Below are 18843 nucleotides of genomic sequence, written 5' to 3'. Positions count from 1 at the left end.
ATAAGACTTTAAAACTTGAGGAATCTTTCATGATACAATAACAACTGATTTTGTTTCAGTGCCCCAACACCAGCAGATGGTAGAAAAAATTAAGTATGAATAGAGAATAGTAGTGAACCTATAATCACAAATATGTTAGGCAGTAACCTTAAAGATTGAGATAGTTTGCTAAAGTAGCTTGCATAACTTTCATTATTTTACTTATAGAGCAGATATATAAAATCTTGAAAACATTTAAAAATTATACTAATTTATTTTACCATAAATTCTTACTTAAAAAAAATTGATAATGAATGGAGAGAACAAGAATGTAACCTCTACATGGGCAGAGGTCTTTGCTTTATTCACTCGTATATCCCTAGTATCTAGAACATTAGAAAGCACATACTTGGCATTAAATAAATGCATTGAATAAATGAGCAATGCCTCAATGAAAACATAAACTCTTTGCTAATACTGCCTTCCTAAATGTGCTTTTTTAAAAAATCACTTAAACATGCTTTCAGAATCTAAATACTGCCATTTATTAGAAAAAAATAGCTTAACCTCTTTGAACTTCACTATTTCTTTTTCTGTAATATGCATTTCCGTTAACATGAGGTAAAACTAACTTTTATCACAGTGCCTGGAACAAAGTAGGTGGTCATTAACTGTTTGTGAATTTTGTTTCATAAACACAATACCTGCATTTAAAAAAATAGGGTCATATAACTTTAACCTAGAAATTGTTATTTATAAAAGAAGATTTATATCAATTATTTATATCAATAAAAAAATCATATCAGTTGTTATTTACAAAAGAAAATAATAGCTCTTTCTGACAGTTTTTAAAATGTAGCAATAGAAGAAGCAAGGTTGCCTATGATTTACTACTTAAGAACAAATGCTCATGATGATCATATAATCTATTTTTGTTAAGCAAATGCATAATTTAGTCAGCATCATATGCAGTTTTGAAAAGTAAAGCATTATTACTTAGATGTCATTTCTTTGATCTCATGAAATATAGAATCCCTGGAATGAGAGAAAAGAATAAAATATTCTCTTTAACATATTTCTCTGCATAATATAAAAGATCTGTAAAATCACCTGAAAGGCAGAGGTGTCACACTGTACCTCAGTGGTGATTTGCACCAAATACATTGTCTTTCATAAATTTGCTGAGCAAACAGAGATTCCCAATGAGAAATGAATACTTTAATCAATGCAACTTTTCAACCTATTTAGTCCCTGATATTGAAAAATTATACCCAGTCATGCAGGATGGAACCAATTTTGAATTTACAGAGAAACTCATAACAAATTTAAATACCATAATACGCGTATTATATCTGCAGCTGTCAGAAAACTTTATTTACAGTCAGTTGCCTTTCTCTGAATAATCATATTGTTGTCCTGAGAGATATTTAAGACCTTTGCCAAATAAGAGATATGGCCTACATTTAGTGAATCATCATCATTGCACCTCCCCAGGGAGAGCTTAGATGAGAGAACTCATGTTGTCGTCAGTTGTTGTTAAGTGGAAGGGATGGTACGGATCCAACGACTTTAATAAATTGTTATGGGAAATGTGGTTTACCCAAAGGCTATTTTTCTCAAAATGCATTATCATAACATCCACTGGAGAGAAAGTCATCAAAGACGAAAGATGTCTGTATCATTTTATATGATCAACAAAGACTAATTTTTTACTACTGAAAAGACATCATCCTTGGCCGGGTGTAGTGGCTCACGCCTGTAATCCCAGCACTTTGGGAGGCTGAGGCAGGTGGATCACGAGGTCAGAAGTTTGAGACCATACTGCCTAACACGGTGAAACCCTGTCTCTACTAAAAATACAAAAAAATTAGCTGGGCGTGGTAGTCCCAGCTACTCGGGAGGCTGAGGCAGGAGAATGACATGAACCCGGGAGGCGGAGCTTGCAGTGAGCTGAGATCTCGCCACTGCACTCCAGCCTGGGCAAGAGAGTGAGACTCCACCAAAAAAAAAAAAAAAAAAAAAAAAGACATGCTCATTATTTTAGGAGATAATTAAAATAATGTTTTTGTTTCTTTTTGTTTTTAACAACTGGACTGGTGACGTATAAAATGCTAAAAATAAAAACTGAATTGAGTATAAAATGCTAAAAATAAAAACTGAATTGAGTATAAAATAATGGAGTCTTCTATCTTTGACAAAACTTTATATTTTTCATTCTATGTAATCTAAAAGCATATCTCATTTGTAGTTATAATTTATTTTTAAAAACTTTCAAACATAAACAGTCATAGAGTCAACAGTACAGTGATCCACCATAACACCATCATCCAGATTCAATAATTATTAAAATTTTGCAACCAATCTATCCCTTTCTCATTCCCATTCTCTTTGTTGAATTATTTAAAATCATTTCACATTGCTTCAGTATCTATTTCTAAAATTGTGGCTACATTACTGCAAAACCATGATGCAATTACCACCCCCCAAAATTTTAAGTCTAATTCCTTAATATAATCTAATACCCTAGTCCATATGCACATTTTCTTTATAGTCTCAGAAACATCTCATTTTTTTCTTTTTAAAATGTACTTTAATATTGGATAAAACTGTAGAACAACATGTTGATATTTTAGCAAAATTGCCTACAGTTGGTCTCTATTATAAAAGAAGTCTGTGTGATAGAAACTGTCTCCACGGCACTCAAGTGGGTGGAACAATCGTGACTGAATTCTATATATAGAATCTTTCAGTGAGATGTAAAAACAGATGTTGTATGAAGCATCCAATGTTTCATAAATGGGTTATTTCATCCAAATTTTCAGTGACCAATAGTTCATAGATTTTTTTTATTAGGTAAACTACTTCTCCCTCTTGAAAAGCATGAAGGAAAATATTCAACATTCAAAGGGCTTTGAATTATCATGAAATGATTTATGAAACGATGGTGCTTTGGAGGGTGGTTGTAATAAAATGTGTGTAGTTGTAGCACTTTCTTTTGATTCCTCACTCTCAAAACACATGCATACACACGTATACACACACGCGCACACACACACACACAGAGAGTCATGAGCAAAAGGATTTGAAGATTTGTTAGTTCGAACTTTCTGACAGGTTTTATTTCATAAACTGAGTTGTACAGGAGGTACTCTGAGAGGATAAATTGAAGAATTCTCCACAAATCTAATTAGAGAATTTAAAAAGTGAAAATATATTACACGTCATTTGTGGTCTGATATTTTACCTTTAATTACACTGAGGGGAGTTATAAAATAGGCATTTCAGTTTCGCTAAATATTGACACCATCTGATATAACATTTGTAGAACTGGGACAGGAAACACTATTTTCAAAGTTGTCAAACTGAAGTACTATTTTTCTCCATAAATAAACAAAATGGTAGAAGAGTACACAAAACAATAAACAGATTCTAGCTGAGAATTAAACCACTAAAGTAGAAGCCAAGTTTTAGATAGCTACAAAACTGGCCATTACTTCTTATACTTCACTTTTCTGTAAACTATTCTAGGCAGAAGATTTTTTAAAATAAGAAAATCGCCAATAAACAATTTTGTTTAACATTTTTATGAGTCTGTGTGGTCTCTTAACGCTTTAGGAATGACAACTGTATTTAAGGATTCATTTAAGTAAGTAGATAAAGGCATGGTACAGAATACCTACATATTAATCTGTGGGATGTGTAGACTGAGTTATGAGAATACTCAAGTTATAAGTCACTTTTGCATTCCTTTCAAACAAAAGACTTTGTCAGATGAATGTTATGTTGTACATTTAATTAGCACTAGCAAGTATGATTTAATTGTAACCAAACTCAGCTATTTAGAAGTATCTTATTTGTAAAACAGTATAGAATAATGTCAACAATTTAGCAAGAAAACCCAAATCACAGCATGTCAGAGCAAAAACGGATAGAGGTCCTCTATGGCAACTTCTTTGTCATGGATGAAAACAGTGAGGCTCAAAAAGTTTCAGTGACACATCAAGTAAGTGATAAGAGTCAAGACTAGAACTCATGTCTCCTACTGCCCAGCCTAATGTCCTTTATGCTAACCACACATATTTAATGGCTGGGGTGTTGAATGATACTAGAATGAATTATACATTATATAAATTATTCATTATGCAAATTAATTTTTGTTGTTTTAGTTTTCTGTATTCATGACATATTTGAATTTAACACTGTTAATCTGGTACTTCTAGCTATTTCTACATTTTATGAGTTGTATACATTTTATATCAATGAGTTATAGAACAATAGCAGAAGTCACTTCTTTTTTCCAGATGGGACAGCAAAACCAGAAACTGACCCTTCAACTTTGAAGTAGCTTCTTGTTTGTTTCTTTCCCCTTCATATAGGATGTCTTGAAGCTGAGAACGAAGAGCTGTTGGAGAGACGAGGAGTTAAGAGTTCATTCGGCTGTCCAGATGTATCCAAGTATCCTCTGTTATTTGGCAATAAATACATCTGGGCAACTGACTGAACTTTTCGCTTTTCATGACTCAGCTGGAACCCTCCACAACCAGAAGAGCCTGTTATAAAGTGAAAAGTTTGTGATCTCTTAATCTAATGAAATGGAAAGTGGAATTGCTTGTGGGTGAAGAGACACCATTGTAAATGTAATTGGGAATGCGTTTTAGTATGCAACTAAATTGATTTTTAAGTGTCCTGACAGAAGATAAAGAGGATTTTTTTCTAGCTTGCAAAATTAAAATCAAATTAACAGAAAATTTTGATCTGCTTCCATCAGTGACAACTGTCGTGTACTTAACTCACCAGTATAAAATAACTATATCGTGATGGAGAGTAGCTGGCAAATGCTGGCAAATATTATTTGTGTATTACAATATTTAAAAGATATCTAACCTCAAGCTATGGCTATGTACATGGATCCATCTAATGTATTTCCCCCAATCATTCTTTATCTCATGATGCAATTTCATTTTATTCATAGCCATTATCACTATTTGAAATTATCCTACCTCTTTGTTTAAATGTTTATTTTCTGTATCTCCAGCTAGAATGTAAGCTCCATTGGAGCAGGGGCCTTGTCTGCCTTGTTTACTACTACAAGCCCAGCATCTGGCATAGTGCCTGGCACATAATAAGTAATCAATAAATATTTGAATATATGAAACTACTATTATACAGCTTTTGGTCCTGCAGATCAGTTGGAGTTGGTCTCCAACACAGAGATTTAACATATGGTTTGCTCCATTAGCTCTGCTCTTTGAAAGCCTTCAGTTTATTGTGACATGTGCATACTAATGCTGAGATAATTCCCATATAGTTCTGCTACCACCTATGGAGAAAGCAGTTTCAAATTGCTGGGCATTCTGCCCACTAAGGCACATTCTCTCCATGTCTGTTACTATCATCGTAGAGCGATTTGCAATAGCTACTTTAAGTCTATCAATGGGGAAGTGTATGTTTTTAAAGTATTATTTTATGTAAATGGAATAGGTCTAGCTGTGAAAAACATAATTTTATATGCTGTAGATTTTGAGTTAACTGTTGTGTGAATTCGCACATAATTTAACAATAATCACGCTCATGGAACATGTTAAACACAAGCAGAGGTATTTAGTAAATACAAATGAGGAGAAAACATTCCAAGTATAGGAGGAACAGGTAAATCTGTTTAAATAACTACTTAACATTATCTTGGAGGAAAGAGAATAAAGGTAATGAGCCTAGACTTGGATTCAAATTGAATAATCACTCGTGGAGGAGTAGTCTTTAATTTCATTGATGATAATAACTGAAAAACTTTCTATCAAAATAATAAAAATTATCTGATTTGACTATAGTTAGCAAAGGTGAGTTTTTAGTATGACAAATGTATGATTTATTAGAAAATCACTAGAGTACATTTGAAGTTGAAAGGAAAATTTCCTACAGCATTCATTAGTCCTATGGATAATTTTTGAATTAAATGAGTTCCCCTAAAATTATTATAAATCTGTGCCACATTAATATAATCTTCCCAGGACTAATCTGAACATTTCTGGCTAATTCATTTTTGATTTAGCCATCTGCTAAAAGCTCAGTGGGTATAATAACTAGAGGGATAATATTTGAATTATGAGTCATAATTTCTGAACACTGAAAATTGATAAAAATCAAATGTCTATATTATTATTTATTTAATTTTTAATGATTTGTTATAAAAAGTCAGACAGAAATGATCTAGTCCACTATATTCTGCAATTTTTTTTTTTTTTTTTGAGACAGGGTCTGTTGCCCTAGCTGGAGTGCAGTGATGTGATCAGGGCTCACTGCAGCCTCGACCACCTGAGTTCAAGGGATCCTCCCACCTCAGCCTCTCAAGTAGCTGGGACCAGAGGCACACGCCACCACATCTGCCTAATTTTGTGTATTTTTTGTAGACATGGGGTTTTGTCATTTTGCCCAGGCTGGTTTTGAACTCCTGAGCTCAAGCAATCCACCCACTCCAGCCTCCCAAAGTGCTGGGATTATAGGCGTGAGCCATCACATCTGGCCTATTCTACAATTTTAAAAAATTTAGTGTGAAATTTAGTCTTTCAGTTTGACAGAAAATATGCTGCATCATTATAATGTGCTAATGGAATTTCCAGAAATCTAGTGTAAACTGTATCTTTTCATGGGTTAATCTAGACTCTCCATTTTCTGTTAAAACACGAGTAGAAATGCTGACATTTTTTTTTAAGAGTCATCAATATTACATTCAACCAGGTCTGGGAAAGAAAGAATAAAAAGTAGTGTGAGAACAGAAAACGTGATTGAAACACGATCAATCTTTCTTCAGTGCCAAAGGGTAGATAAGGTAATGGTAAAAATGAATTATAAATGGTTAGCTTTAGAGGATGCAAGGCAAGGGTTTTCAGTAAAGTTGTAAGCTTCTGTCCTCTCCAAGCACAATTTGGGCAAAACCAGAGCTCTTCCTTTATTCTTAGATAGTATCTTTTGACTTCACACCTTAAATCTCCTACCTTCCCATCAATCAGCCAATTACTTTGTACCCAGGACTTGGCTCAGGATTGTGGATGTTACATGGAAAGTACATATATATGGCTCCTCTGCTCAAAAATTTGCCTTTAGTATTAATACCACACATTTAAAAGGCCTTGGTGGTGCCAGCCTTTGTGCCCCACAGTGTTTTGTTTTCTTTGATTTTGTTAATATTTTTTGAGACAGGGTCTCACTGTGTCACTCAGACTGGAGTGCAGTGGTGTGATCACGGCTCACTGTAGCCGCCACCTCCTGGCCTCAAGCCATCCTCCCACCTCAGTCCCCAGGCCCACCCTACAGTAGCTGGGACTACAGGGCCGCACCATCACATGGGGTTGATTTTTTTGCAGAGATGGCGTCTTGCTATGTCCCACAGTTCTTAACTTATTTTTTAATTACTTTTGCTTCCAAGATGATTATTGATGATGACTTCTAAGTATTTCTGTGAGTGATACTGATTCTGATAGTTTGCAATTTATTTCCAAATGTCCAGTGGAGATTCGATTTTGGTTCAGTTGTCTTGGAGTGTTCACATTATTTTGGATGACATATGCTGTATGACACATGGCATATAGCCATATGAGCATAGATTTCATAGGCATGAATTAAATATAATACTCATGGTATGGATTCATACTTAATTAAATTTTCACATTAATTGAGGTTATTCTGCAATATCTTGTGTAAAATTGTACTATTGAAAATTATGTGAAAACTAGTGTTTCTCCCCCATTTGTCTTAGCAACTGTAGTTACTGTTATGGATGCCTGAAAATTTTACAGTGCTTTAGAGAGGGCATGAAAAGGTCTGTGATTTATACTGTAGAAAGGATTGAGAGATTGGTCTGAATGTGTATTTAGTGATTAGTGATCCTGATCTTATTTCCATGATTTAATCTGTGATTTTCTCTTCATACTTGAGACAGCTAATTGGTTTTAGGTTAATAAATCTTTTCCTGGACATGAAATTATCAATATGTATGACTACACAAACTAACACATAAACACATAAATATTACATATTATAAAGTTGGTTATAATTATAAATTATATTACTAATGTAATTATAATTATAAATTATATTACTAATGTAATTATAATTATAAATTATGACAGTAAATTATTAAACCTAGTTTCTAGGTGAATATTATAAAGTCCCATTACAAATTAGTCAATCATTCCATCAATTATCTCACAAGTGATTTTTTAAAAATTTTACAAAACACAAGCCTTCCCAAATTTGAAAACTTAGATTTATAAGTATTCTTTTGTGTTCACGAAACTTTAAAAGTTCTGTTACACAGATCAGAAAGTTCCATATATGCAGATCAGAAAGTTTCATTAGAGTTGTTTCCCTATGGTTTTCAATTTCTTTTATTGGTTGATCTTATCCAAGACTTAAGAAGTTTTGCATCACCTTCACTTTTAGTAGAATTACTCACAGAACATTTCTTACTGCAAAATATATCATCACAGTGGTCTGGCCACTTGGGGAAACATGTAAGATAACATAATTTACTTTACATAATTCATATAATTTATTCTCATCACACCATGTTCCTAAACTCTTACCACCAGTTCAGGGGTATTTTCAATCATGTCTAGTCAGTGTTCATGCAAATTTTAACAGCATGGGGAGACATGATTTTGCCTACAAGTCATTTTAGTTAATAAATTGGAAATCTATATACATTTTTTTGTGATTATTACTCATTCTTCTCAATAAAATTGGAACTTAAAAAATAAATATTTGATGTTTAATCTTTCTGCTTATATTTCTCAGGAATATACACGCAACAAGCATAACAAAGCTGGCTAATTTTTAAAGGAGTATAATATTTTGAATAACAGTAATGGAATTCATCCATAACTAAAAATGTGGCTAATAAAGTGCTTCATGAGATGGTTATTGTATCATCTTGTTTTTTATACTCTATTGAAGCACAGCATATTTTACTCTATCTTTGTACCTTTAAAAATTATACTAATATTTGGATGCATAAAAATAAATATTGAAAACCATTTTAATACGTTTGGCATAAGGAAAAGGGAAGAATTTTGATATTTATTGAGGGCTAAGAATCAGGATGGGACCTTTTGGTTTCCCTTACCATTTTTTCAGACCTTCCAGAGAAAGAGATGTCTGTGTTGTCTGGTAAAATTTATGGGACAGGATTGGCCTGACTAATGGTCAGGGTGATATCTCCCTCTCTCTCTCTCTCTCTCTCTCTCTCTCTCTCTATTGGCCTGACTAATGGTCAGGGTGATATCTCCCTCTCTCTCTCTCTCTCTCTCTCTTTCTCTCTCTCTCTCTCTGTCAGAATATTTTGAGTTCCTAGATATTGGAAAGCCACATTTTATGTATTACTGTAGTAAGGGGATGATTTTGAGATTGATTTTTGTGTAGGTAGCACTGATAGAACTGACAAATGAGAGCTAAGGGATGAAGAAGGGAGAAAATATTAAATATGTGTCTTGAGTGACAAGGATCATGCTATTAAATGAGATGGGAAACATAGGGAGCTGTGATTTGTTCTCGTTAAATTTTACTTCCAGATTTCTAGAAGGAGCTGGAAGCACACTAAAGAAAGCTTATCAAGTCTTATCAAGACAGATTTTCATGATCATATTTATTTTAAATATTTATAAAGTAGACAAAACAGATGATCTTTCAGTGTTATTCCATGTTCTCAAGCTATTCAATTATCTGTCTTTCTCACCCCCTCTCTCTCACATTCACACACATACCCCTAAATTCTTCTCACTGATAGCCCAGTGCATGTGAATTTAGCAGTGTCATGATCCTGACTCTTAAATAGCTTTGTAATATCAGAAAAGAATACAGTTAGATGTTTGGTGTGGGTAGACAAAATCCTAAATCGAAAATGTAGGAGAGAGGTTCTTAGCAAATTTGCATCCAGTTTACTTTTTGCCAATACTTTAACATACCAAATATAGTTAGTGCTAAATGATGAATCATCCACTATGTAAATATTTGGTTAGGTTTGATGCAGCAAATAACTCTTTAAAAAATAACCTACAGAAATAAATGATATTCACTCTGAAATTCTTTGAAAAGTTGTTTGATTTTTCATGTTTTCTGCCTACTACTTTAGAAGATGTATTGTTACTTGTTAATCCAGAAAAGAAACTAAAGATTTTTGCTTCAATCGCCTAGTGCAACTAATATTTAGTTTGTAATTTTCAGTATTATGTCATGTGCTCTTTCTGTAATATATCATCTGTTGGCTACTAACTGATCAGTACTAGAGTGGTTGCTATAGAGTACTATAGTGGTTGCTATAAATTTAATCAATTCATTTATTTAGTATAAACCTGTTGCTGCCCTCTGGAGAATGTTGTTGGTTAATGCAAAAGTATAAAGAGAACTATGTAATTGCAGGTTTCTTCACTTTGAAGAATCAAAACTAGAAATATATAAAATGTGTTCAGTTTATAGAGTGTCTAAAACTTGCTTTGGTTTTCCATGTTGCTATAAAATGAAACCTTTTTATTTTAGATATGCTATTTAACTATTGGATCACATATTTTCTCCCAATGATTTGCAAATTAAGAAGAGTATATTATTAATGTTTTTTTCAAAACATTGATTTGAAGCCATTTGTACTCCAAGAGGGGGAAATATGGTATAAGCCATGTATAAATAAAACATATATGGTAAGGCTGGGCGCGGTGGCTCAAGCCTGTAATCCCAGCACTTTGGGAGGCCGAGACGGGCGGATCACGAGGTCAGGAGATCGAGACCATCCTGGCTAACATGGTGAAACCCCGTCTCTACTAAAAAATACAAAAATCTAGCCGGGCGAGGTGGCGAGCGCCTGTAGTCCCAGCCACTCAGGAGGCTGAGGCAGGAGAATGGCGTGAACCCGGGAGGCGGAGGTTGCAGTGAGCTGAGATCTGGCCACTGCAGTCCAGCTTGGGTAACAGAGCGAGACTCCGTCTCAAAAAAAAAAAAAAAAAAAAAAAAAAAAAACATATATGGTAAATTTTTAAAAACTGTAATGAAAAATAATTTAAAAATCTGCTCTCTTTGCTATATTTTATCACTTACATAGTATAACATAGTATAACATGCTTACCTGTTTGCTGAATTAAGTAATAACTGTTTCTTATCACCATTAAGTGCATTTAAGTTTATTAATTGGTTACTATGCAAGTTATTTGGACATTTAACTGATTTTCTCTTTCCACTTTTTTCTCCCCAGAAAGGATGATATGATGAACCTAACCTGTTAATTTCCTCTTCTCAATTTTGAACTTTGGTTGCTTAAGACTGAAGCAATCATGGTGAACCTGAGGAACGCGGTGCATTCATTCCTGTAAGGATGTTACTACTTATTATTTTAATAAAAAGATAATTTTACTTGGTAGCTTGCTCAACATGTTAAAAAAAATGCTTCTGTATGACCAGCTATATTTGCCTCAATCTGCATAAATGGCTTGCATCCCAAAAGACTAATATTATGGGTGTCTCCTATTCAAAAATAATTAATGAGAAAAAATAATTTGAACTCTAATTAAGCACTACAGCTCATGTATTTAAACAAGTAATATGGTGATAATGCCATAAATTCAAATAATCTCAATGTTCATGGTTACTTTTTCCACAGGTAAAACTTAGAAAGGAAAAAGTTTCTTTTCTTTTCTTTCTTGCATGAATTGAACAGTTAAGAGAATGAAATGCCTCTGGTTTTGTGAAGAATAGTTGAGGTAGCAAAAGAAAAGGTCAGAAGTTAGGGGGTAGGGCTTGGTGATGTAGCTGGGTGGGAAAAACCAATGTCATCCTCAGAAGTCTTGATGCAGTGACCCAGTTGCAGCCAATAGTATACAACATAAAGGGTGTAGGTAAAGATACAGGAGATTCAAATAAAAAGCAATTTTAAATTTGATCTAATCCAGGTATACCTTCCTTTTACACAGTAAAATGTTGGAGTGGTTTCTTCCAAACCTGCTTTTTGAGGAACAGGGCATAGAAAAAAAAGATCCAAAGCTATGTAAACTCCGATCGGTGTAGTTGAGAAACCCCAAATCTCCCAGCTCCTAGGTAGTCTCCTTTATGATTCTTGTAAAAGACCTCATCCAGGAAAAGTTTACTGTGTGGTGGAGATATGAAGTTCAACAACACTGGATCCTCTGCATTGTGCATCACCGTGGCCCATCTTGAGTGTCATTGTTGTGATGATAGTTTCAAGTATGGAAGAGTCCAAGAGAACTAGAGCAGACAACTGGGAAAGAAAAGAGTGAAGGACAGTGATAAAGAAGGGAAAAGAAGAGTTGGGTATGGGAAAATGAAAGGACAAGTGTTCATACTCCATGAGCCTGTGCCAGCCTAGTAGATAGCCATTGGCCAACATACCAAAGTGTATGGCTGCCGTAAAGGGTACCAAATTATTCTGCTATGAAATTAATTAAAGAATTCATATACAATTTTTTAACATTCTATTGAAACAAGGAACCATTCCTGTCTTCTAACAATGCCCATTATCCTACGTCATAGAAAAACTCAGTAGATTTTAAATATATTCGACTTTTTAAATTAAATTATCATTTTGTTTATCTACTAAGAATGTAAAATTATATTTTCATTAAAACTTTAGTAGCAATGAGTAAATTATATGCATTTCAGAGATAAATTATGACTTTTGTGTACATATTTTATGAGATTCCTATGAGCTTAAAAACAATTAGGATAAGCTTGAAGAGCAAGACTTAAATTACTCCTCTTTTGTAAAAGGACTTTATAATTTCACTGAGCATGTAAGTATTAAAAATTATATTTAATTATAATACAGCCAATTCTTCATTACAAAACTGAAGAATAAAGGATTAAACTTTAATAAAAATCATAAAATCTTGTCTATATATAGTGCTCAAAAAAAATGTATTAAACTGAATTTAATTGAAACCAGGAAAGCGAAGTAGATACTTTTTCAATATTTATCCTAACACCATTACCTTATTTTGTAATTCACAACAGATATGTTTAGATCTGACAAAACTCCTTCCTTCAATAATTAAGTATTTTTCTCACAGATTCTTTAATTAAAAAAAAAATTCTGACCAGTAGAGATAGGCTAGATAACTACTTGAAATAGTCCAAACTCAAAGATACTCAAATTATAAAATTCATAATTTGACATAATGTTCTTCTTGTATGTTTTTGTTATGTATAATTTTGTCTCCTGTACTCCTCTACCATTTTTAGGGACATGTGAAAGAATTTTGATGTTTCCACAATTTACTCAGAAAATTTGAAGTAGACTGCATACACCCCTAGGAACTTATTCTATAGGTTTAAGGATAAATGTATTTGTCATTCTGCAATCAACAAGCGAAGACACAGTTTAGTATCTGAGATAAATTTTTGTGGGACTACTTGAGATGATCATCAGCTAATTTAAAACAGAACATTGTTTTTTAAAACGCCAGCAGAACAAGTTTTTTATCAGCTAGGCCAGAAAAGACTCTGGAAAATGTACTGGATTTAAGATTACTTTTCTGAGTCCAGTTCTTCATACATAGACATCATCTCAAAATAAAATCTAGACTTAAATTATCCTGGCAAATTTTGAAATACATGAGTTGAGATATAGCAAACATAAAATACTTTTGTTTAACTATGAAACAGACAGAAGGTACCTCCAGCATTTACTGAGGGCCTTTTATGACACAGGTATTATTATTAAGTTTGACATATACCATTTAATTTTCACAACAACCATGTGATGGACACCGTCCTTGTACAGATGAAGTTGATGTTGTGATAGGTTAAGTGACTGGTCAAAAATTACTGAAGTCAGGTGGCCAGGACATTGGCCACATGCCACATTCAATAAATACAGTGACAGAGTAATCAAAGCTGAGAACAAATAATTTGCTTCTATTTATTTGGTCCTTTATTTCAATAATTTTTACTTATATTAATCACAGATTAATTATGAGATAGATTTTGGAATCCTGTATTATTTTTGCCTATTTTGTATGTTCTGGGAAAATAATACTTTTGGAAGAATTTACTGAATAATTCTCATCATTTGATAAGAATTGCGATTTCTCTGATAATGGTAGTGAGCAATGAGTCCATTAAATCACACATATGTTATCCCTGTCTGGAGATACTATCTTCAGTTCAAAGAACAAGTGACTGGGATAATGACATAAAAATACACAACATGGAGAACACACAGACTCTGAATATTATGTCATGTGTTCCATCTCCCTAATTTCAGAAAGAATCATCCTTCAACTATTTTGCATAGAAATTTATGTAGCATATATTGTGTGACCAGAGGTAATTTTCTCCTCTATAAATAATATCAAGGTGGAACAACCACTACATATAGGAAACATATCCTCATGTTGCTGATTAACATTAATTAAATAACTATTACTACACATGGAATAAACATAAATCAGTCATTCACAGGTAATATTTCTTGGTTTTAAGCAGGAAATATTGAACATGCTTGGCTGTGTTGTCTATTTTATTAAAGAAAAAATGTGTAGCTTTATTAGATATTTTAGGAGCTTACACTTTGAGAGAATATTTATGCACATAACTCGAATAAATCTCATGTCACCATAGGGGGATATTAATTTAGAATGTGCAAATGACAACCACATCCATCTCTTGCAATAGCCCGCCACCTGGCCTGAAATTCCTACTGGTAGAATCTACCTAAGGACCATCATGAGAAATGTACATTTTAAATGACTTAAGAGATTTAGTTCCAGTGCTTGAAAAGTAACAAATCCATAGGCATTAATCATCACCACAAATCATTATCTAGCCAAGAACAGGACCCAGAAAATATAAGACAAGACAGAAATGCGGAGAGTGGCAGGTAGAAGGAAAGTTTATAGCACAAAACATTAAGAAACGATTGAACCAGCATAATGACACTTTGCAAATGTGAAAAGGTAGAAAAACTTCTAAAAAGAAATGAATGGGTACTCTTGTCAAAACCCACTGTACCTCTTCCAGGCGCTTGACTGAAGTTGGTCTGATGGCAACTTAATTCCTTCTTAGCCTTGGATCGGTGGAATGCAATTTCCAGTTTCCTTGTTAGGATAATGGATCCTTTAAGGAAATCTCCCTTCATTCTGTTATCAGCTGTCTCAGAACATATCTAAAGGAAATAATATTTTTAAAATATAAAGAATAGACTATTAGAGCAAATCAAACAATATTGTGGTTTCAGATCGCAGTAAAAGTTTAAAACATAGACTTTGAAATCAGTGGGACCTGAGTATGGACCCTGGCCCCGCCACTTACTGACTGGGCTTGAAAGTTACTTACCCTTTCTGAACTTTACTCAGTCTTCTCATTTACATGATGGATATAAATTAGAACTGACATCATGAGGTTGTTTAATAAGATCAAATGAGATTATACATACATGTTTCAGCAAACTAAGTGCCTAACTCATAATAATCACTCAATAAAAGTTGGTGATTTTTGGAGAGAAAGAAGAAATACTGAGATTTAATTAAGAGAGTAGAAATAATGATGATGACAATGATGATAATGATGACAATGATCCTTGGAGAAGCAGTTGTTTTGCATGAGCAACACATTGTGTATAAGTAATATAATATGTACCTGATTGCTTTTTTTTTTTCTTCTTAATTTTCAGTGTGCACCTAATTGGCCTATTGGTTTGGCAATGCGATATTTCTGTCAGCCCAGTAGCAGCTATAGTAACTGACATTTTCAATACCTCCGATGGTGGACGCTTCAAATTCCCAGACGGGGTACAAAACTGGCCAGCACTTTCAATCGTCGTAATAATAATCATGACAATAGGTGGCAACATACTTGTGATCATGGCAGTAAGCATGGAAAAGAAACTGCACAATGCCACCAATTACTTCTTAATGTCCCTAGCCATTGCTGATATGCTAGTGGGACTACTTGTCATGCCCCTGTCTCTCCTGGCAATCCTTTATGGTAAGTACAATTTTATTCACTTTTCAATCTCATATAATGTTATAAATTGCTGTCATATTATAGTAAACACTCATAAAGTTAATTATTTTACTTGTAACATTTGGAAAAAGACAAAAGCAAATTGTGTGACAGAAGGAGTTGGATGTATGTATCATATTTATTAAATAAATCAGTAACAGTCTTCCAAAAGCAAAACAGACATTTTGTAATATATTAAAATCATACATAGATGCTCTCCAGCTTAGTGTCTTTGTAAACAGTGAATGAACAGTTAGTTGCCTTACAGTATACCGAATGGGACAGTAACAGAAACATCTTTCAACCCCTGTGTTCTGGGCAGTACACATACCTACTACCATCCCCGATACAAAGAAGGAAAAACAGGCTCATCCTCTTTAATAAATATATTTTAAGAAATCCTTTTTAAAGCTGCCAAACTAAGTGCTTGACACAAAACAGGCACTCGATAATAGCTATTCTTCTTGTTCATGGAGTCTATAATTTCTGTTATTACAAAGAGACAAGAGATAGCAAAATTAATTAGTAAGTATTTAAGTGCAAGTTCATATCATCACTTTAAAAATTCAGGCATTGAAAGTTTCAATTGATTTTAAAGAGGTTTTTAATTTTTCTTTTGATTTTCTTCCATCCCTTCATTCTGGTCATTTTAACCTACGGTTTCATTTCCAGCTAATATTTATGATGAACAATCAAATTGTATACACAATTCTACAAAGTATGTTTACTAGGAAGTTGGAAAGCCCAGTTTGAATTTAATTGCTAATATGCTTATCTCACAAAGGAGTAAAATAGACTTCCAGTTGCCTAGAGTGTATAATGAAACTAGAAGAAATAATATTGAAAGTGTATCTAGTTGTCGAATCCTAAAAGAAAATAAATGCATCTAGAAAATAATCTCTCATGAAATGTAAAAATTAATTAGCCTGTTCTAAACCTGCAGCAATAGTAGATTATCTTAATAGGCATTTCATAAAGTGTTCTCAGGAAATATGCTTTTCTTATTCTTCATCAAGTTTCAGTGATGCATTAGCCTTAAAGCACCAGTATTTTATCTGCTCAGTGGGCATTTTACTACTCTATTGCTCCAAAATTAAGAAAAGATTACTGGAATGAAGTGAAACTGTGATTTAGAAGGTATACTTTGTTCTGTGGTGTCTGTTTTGCCAGCTTCTCCCTTTTAAAAAATGTGAGTGGCCAAATAATAGTATTAGCATAAATCCAAGCCTCTTAACATATCTATTCCCCTGCCCAAATAAACAAAGAACAATATAAAAAACAATGAAACTACACAATACCACCATTAAGTGTGGAGAACATTCAAATTTCAAATTACCTGTAAGTAGAAAAACAAACAGGAAATAACATTGAACTATCTATTAGGCTTCTACCCCATGCTGTTGTGTAGAAGAGTAGTCTAGGAAAAATAGCATGAAATAAACTAGAGGAAAGCTATTAGGAAGCCTAAGATTGATCGAAACTCACCGCAAGTGGCCAGGCGTGGTTACTCGCGCCTGTAATCCTAGCACTCTGGGAGGCCCAGGCAGACGGATCACTTGAGGTCAGGAATTTGAAACCAGCCTGGCCAACATGGTGAAACACAGTCTCTACTAAAAATGCAAAAAAATTAGCCAGGCGTGGTGGTGGGTGCTTGTAATCCCAGCTACTCCAGAGGCTGAGGCAATAGAATTGCTTGAACCCGGGAGGCGGTGGTTGGTTGCAGGGACCCGAGATCACACCACTGCACTCCATCCTGGCGACAGAGCAAGAATCCATTCAAAAACAACAACAACAACAACAACACAAGCAAGTAAGTCTACCCCAAGTGTGAAAATACTGAAAAGTTTCTCTAGAAGGTTAGCCTTTAGATAAGGTACTGAAAAGTATGCATAAGACTCAAGAAAGCAGCATTAGAAAATTAATTCTTTGGAGGTAGAAAAAAGTAACAAAGAAAGCAAGAGGTGACTTGAAAAAAAAAAAAAAAAGCACAGTGAAAATAAAAAGAAGCAAGAGGGGGAAATTTATCATCTCACAATACGGAAAATGCCAAAATATTAGGGCCCATCATCCCTCCCTCTACTGTCTCCCACTGTCCCCCAAAGACCCTCCAGTAAAGAAACCATACTTTGATACACAAAGAGAAGAGGATGCTCTTGAGCTTGGAATTTTGGAAGCTACCTACAAACTGCCAGTCATGTTCATAGAAATTCTGAGATGCAACCAATCTTCATCTATACCAAGGTACTGTAGAAAGAAATCAGAATATGAGAATAGAAAGAAGGCATTTGATAAGCATTCCCTCCACTAAAGAATGATCAAGCAGAAGAATATGCTAGCAAAACACTTCAAAACAATATCTTCAAACAAGCACGTTAAGGTATTAAAAATGTACCTTGAAGTAGTAATCTAATAACTAAGAATAGAAATGGTCAAAAAATAGGACAACATGAAGCAAAATTAACTGAATTCAGGACAAATAAAACAGAAGAAAAAGACATCGTATCAGGAATGAACATGAAAAGCACCCAACAAAGAATTGATTCATATGAAACTTAATAAGGAATATAGAAGAAAAACAGGTTAACAAAGAGAATGAAGATGAGACAAAGAAAGAAGTAAAATACATCAGAAAGAGAGTGGTTGAAATGAAATATCAGCAAAAATGATCAAATGTATGTATGAGAATTCTTGAAAAAGAACAAATAGTAAAACATAATTAGTATTTAAAACTATAATCCAAGAACGTCCTCCAGAAATAAAAGAGAATCTGAATCTACATATTGATAGGTTCAACCCAGTGCTAGAAAACTGACCTGAAACAATGAACTCAGAGATAAATCTGTGACATTGGATTTTCAATATAAA

The 18843-nt window shown here is 33.8% G+C and overlaps 1 protein-coding gene across 2 annotated transcripts in view; it reads left to right on the top strand.

Moving 5' to 3' along the window:
• Positions 1 to 18843, top strand: part of LOC105490492 (5-hydroxytryptamine receptor 2C) — a 295545-nt gene that overhangs the window by 119977 nt on the left and 156725 nt on the right. For both annotated transcript variants that reach the window (XM_011756208.2, XM_011756207.2), the window contains exons 3-4: positions 11216 to 11329; positions 15647 to 15960. In XM_011756208.2, the coding sequence (XP_011754510.1) occupies positions 11295 to 11329; positions 15647 to 15960 (349 nt within the window). In that variant the 5' untranslated portion in view covers positions 11216 to 11294. The remainder of the gene's footprint in view (positions 1 to 11215; positions 11330 to 15646; positions 15961 to 18843) is intronic.

The sequence above is a fragment of the Macaca nemestrina genome, chromosome X (assembly GCF_043159975.1).
Source record: "Macaca nemestrina isolate mMacNem1 chromosome X, mMacNem.hap1, whole genome shotgun sequence".
NCBI classification, from domain to species: Eukaryota; Metazoa; Chordata; class Mammalia; order Primates; family Cercopithecidae; genus Macaca; species Macaca nemestrina.
This window is presented reverse-complemented; position numbering and strand designations above follow the sequence as displayed.